Consider the following 3,926-nt stretch of genomic DNA (forward strand, 5'->3'; position numbering starts at 1 on the left):
GGATTCAGAGATGGAGAAAAATGTACAAGTTCAGTATGTCCTGATAGTGCCCCAGGTATCTGGAAACAGTGGTATTATGTGAACACCAGGCCAGGCCCCAAAGGTCCAGGGAATTCTTGTGAGGGATAGAGTGAGAGAATGACAGAATCATAGAGTTGGAGAGCTCCCAGCCTTCATCAAATTTAATCAATGCCTGAAAAGCAATATTCTCTATGACAAATCCAATAAATGGATACCCTACTTGAAGAACTTATAGAATTGTTCTGCCAATTTTGAACTGCTCCATTTGTTAGGGAAATTTTTCCTCACATCAAGGCAAAATTTGCCTTTGAACATTCCAGCCATCATTCCCTGTTTTACTTTCCAGGGCCAAGTAGAATATGTGTAGTCCCTATTCCAAGAGATATATCTTCAAAATGTCACCCACCCACACTTATGTTTTTAATCTCCAAAATAATTGTAATAATTTCCTTAGCTATTTCTCTTCTGGAATAGTCTGTAGTAAACCTCCACTGTACATGCTCCAGCAATCAAGATTTTCCCGAAATATAATACCCAGGACATAATAACATACTCAGATATACTCTGAAAATGGCAGAAGATGGCAATATCATCACCTTCCTCATTTGAGGCAAAATATTTCCTTTTGACTGATATTATATTAATAGCCCATTAAGACCAACTGAACCTTCTTGAACAAATCATGCCTTATTTATAGTGCCAGTTGGAGTCCAAAATAATTCAGATCTCAAAGGGAGAATGTGTGGAGTCAAAGTAGTTACACCAAAGAACTACAAAAGAGCCTCATGCCTCACAAAGACTTCTGGGCTCAAATGGACCTTTTTTAATCCTGAAAAATGACTTGCAAAATTGTTTTTTACTTTTTCTTTGTAACTCATTATTATTTCAATAAAAATCTATGATAAAAAGAAACTGAGGCAAAATGTCTGAGCACAGTCAATTTATTAGCAAGGCTAGCAATTGCCAACAAAAAGGCTCATCAGTAGGCCAGGATGCACCAATAGTCAGAGCAGCTCCTTTATATAATTGGTTACATAATGTACCAGAAACAATCCAGTGCTGTGAATTAACTAAGTTTCTGATTGTTCACACAGAGAGGAAGGGTGGAATTTGCTTGACTTTTCTCAGAAAGCACATTTCCATAACCCAGGGCAACAGGGAAAACACAGAGTTGATTCATATCCCCTGAAAAGTCTTATGGTGGACAAACATCCTATGTCCGGGTTGACTCATCTCTGACAATGGTCAGCAAAAACTCAGAGATTTGATTCTTAATGGGTGACTAAAGCCATGGAAGTTAAACTTACAAATTTTACCAATGAGTCCTATGCAATTAAATCTATGTTTTATCCACAAATATTGATACCAATGATTAGATGCAATTGTCAATCAATAAATAATCAACAACACAAAATAAAATGCGAAATCAATTTTCAATTTCACCTTACCTTCTGAATAGAGCTGTTACTGGAAAATCAACTCACATGCTGATGGCAAAGCATATTTCTAAGTTTCTCCCAGTGTGATCAAGATGGACCTCCAGCACCTAGTAAAGAATTCAAGTTACCAAATATTGGACCACCTTTATTTCACCCCACAGGAAAATCAAAAGACAAGAAAAAACAACAGTGGACCCCCCCTTTCAGGCACAGAAACAGATAAAGCACAAAAAGAACCTAATAGTGAGAAAGGAGTTGATGTTGAGGTTTACATCAAAATACTCCACTGACATTATAGTGAAATTCTCTCTCTCAAGATCAATCAAAATTGTTTCCAGATACTTAGTTCCACCTTGCGATATGTATTCCTTCAATACAGGCAGTCATACTGCAGGGTTGTGCAGAGACCAGCTCAAACAGACCCACAGAGACATAATTGAATTTTGAATATGAACATTTAGATTGAAGAAATCAGTAAATGCTACAAATCTAGACTGAATTTATTGTTTTGTTGATGATCTAGACTTCACAAAATGATAGAGAAAATAATAATGTGGATTAAATTTTAAGTATGTAATGGATACATTTTTTCCCCAGAGAGTTGGTTCTGAAGCATTTCCCAGCACACCTCTAGTCAGGGGCTACTCACTAAGCAATGCCATTAACACCAAAGTTACAATTGTAAAGCAACTCAGTGACTTTACCCATGTTTTTCTGGTTTGATTCAATTCAATTTTATCAATGTGCATTTGGTACCTACTAAAAAGCGGCAGAGCAAGGACTCCAAACCTATATCTTCTCACTGTACTATACTGTTCAGAAATTATGGAGCTGTTCTTCATCTCTCTAAAAAGATAATGCCTAGAATAGCTATAGCAGCATCTGTTTGTGTGTGTCTGTGTGTCTTTGTTTCTGTGTCTACACACAAATCATTCATTTCATACGACATTCTTATAAGATAGGATGAACTATTAAGACCCTTCATATACAAAGAAATTGAGATTGAGACTCTATAGCAACTTACCTAAGGTTACAAAACATGAAAATGATCAAGGCAGAATTTAAATTCAGCTCTTTCTTAATTCTAATCTATGACACTTTCTATTACATTATGTTGCCTCTGGAAAAGTTTATTTTATACTTCTGTGTACATAAGAAGAATATCCTGACTGGAGGACTGAGTCCCAGAGTGAGTGAAGTGCAGATTGAATTTTCTCTCTAGGAAAAAGGATGAGAGGTTGTCTTCCTCTCACAGCCTTCATCAAAGCATTCTTGACCTCTTTGTTCCTCAGACCATGAACCAGAGGGTTCAACATGGGGATGACTATGGTATAGAACACTGACACAATTGTGTCTGAGTCTATCAAATGTCTTGAACTCGGTTGGAAGTACATGAGGATGATTGTCCCAAAAAATATAGACACTGCTGTGAGATGGGAAGCACAGGTGGAGGAGGATTTCTGGCAGCCTTCAGTAGAATGGATCTTCAGGATGGTGATGAAGATTAGCAAGTAAGAGGTAAAGATAACAAGAAAGGGGAAAAAAACAGCAAATAACCCTATGATAAAGACTAGCGACTCAGTGATGTGAATATCAGAGCAAAAGAGAATTAGGAGAGGGGTAATATCACAGAAAAAGTGATGGATTATATTAGACTTGCAGAAGGAAGGGCTAAAAGTGTTTCCTATGACTATGGAGGAGGTCAGAAAGTCACAGATGTAAGCAACACTGGCCAGATATGTATATATTGTTGAAGTCATGGTAGTGGTATAATGTAAAGGCTTACATGCAGCTGTGTGATGAGCATAGGCCATGGAGGCTAAGAGGAAACTTTCTGTAGTAACCAAGACTCCAAAGAAGAACAATTGTGTTGCACATCCACTATAGGAGATGACTTTGTCTCCTGTCAGGAACCCAGCCATCACCTTAAGGGTAACAGCTGAGGAGTAGCCAAAATTCACCAGAGAGAGGTTACTGAGGACAAAGTACAAGGTGGTGTGGAGGCAGGAATCCCAGAAGATCAGAGTTACTATCCCCAGGTTCCCTACCAGAGTGGTAAGGTAGATGAAGGTGAACATTATGAAGAGAGGAACCGGAAGCTCTGGAACATCTGTTAATCATTTGAGAATGAACTCATTCCCATCGGATCTGTTCTCCATGGATGTCATTTGAGAGTGTTGTCATTCACCTGCCACAAAAGAGGAACCATTAAAAAAATCCACTGTTCATGATGAATGAGTCCAACACTCAAAACATCATTAGAGACATATATTATATGAAGGGCAGAAATGAAGAATTAAAGGACAAAGAGCATCCAGGTATTTGTCATGCAATATCTCTATGTCCTGAAAATTTATTGATCCAGTTTCTCACATTGATAGAGAGTTCCCCATCTATTACTTCTCACCTTTTTTCCCTTTTACATACTTTTCCATATTACACAATTAATTTCCAAAGTGGTATTTC

The 3,926-nt window shown here is 37.7% G+C and overlaps 1 protein-coding gene across 1 annotated transcript; it reads right to left on the reverse strand.

The window, feature by feature from the left end:
* Positions 1-1,830: 1,830 nt before the first annotated feature.
* On the reverse strand, positions 1,831-3,538 carry LOC114042052 (olfactory receptor 5B2-like). The gene is made up of 2 exons (XM_027860759.1): positions 2,714-3,538; positions 1,831-1,848 (listed from the first exon to the last, which is right to left on the reverse strand). The coding sequence occupies exons 1-2, from the start codon at positions 3,536-3,538 to the stop codon at positions 1,831-1,833; spliced, it is 843 nt and encodes a 280-aa protein (XP_027716560.1).
* Positions 3,539-3,926: the final 388 nt, after the last annotated feature.

Source organism: Vombatus ursinus, unplaced genomic scaffold (assembly GCF_900497805.2).
Source record: "Vombatus ursinus unplaced genomic scaffold, bare-nosed wombat genome assembly UNPS02014248.1, whole genome shotgun sequence".
Lineage (NCBI taxonomy): Eukaryota > Metazoa > Chordata > Mammalia > Diprotodontia > Vombatidae > Vombatus > Vombatus ursinus.

What these genes read in the sequence shown, in the direction of transcription:
- LOC114042052 (XM_027860759.1), bottom strand. Translation starts at nt 3,538, where the DNA reads ATGTTCACCTTCATCTACCTTACCACTCTGGTAGGGAACCTGGGGATA.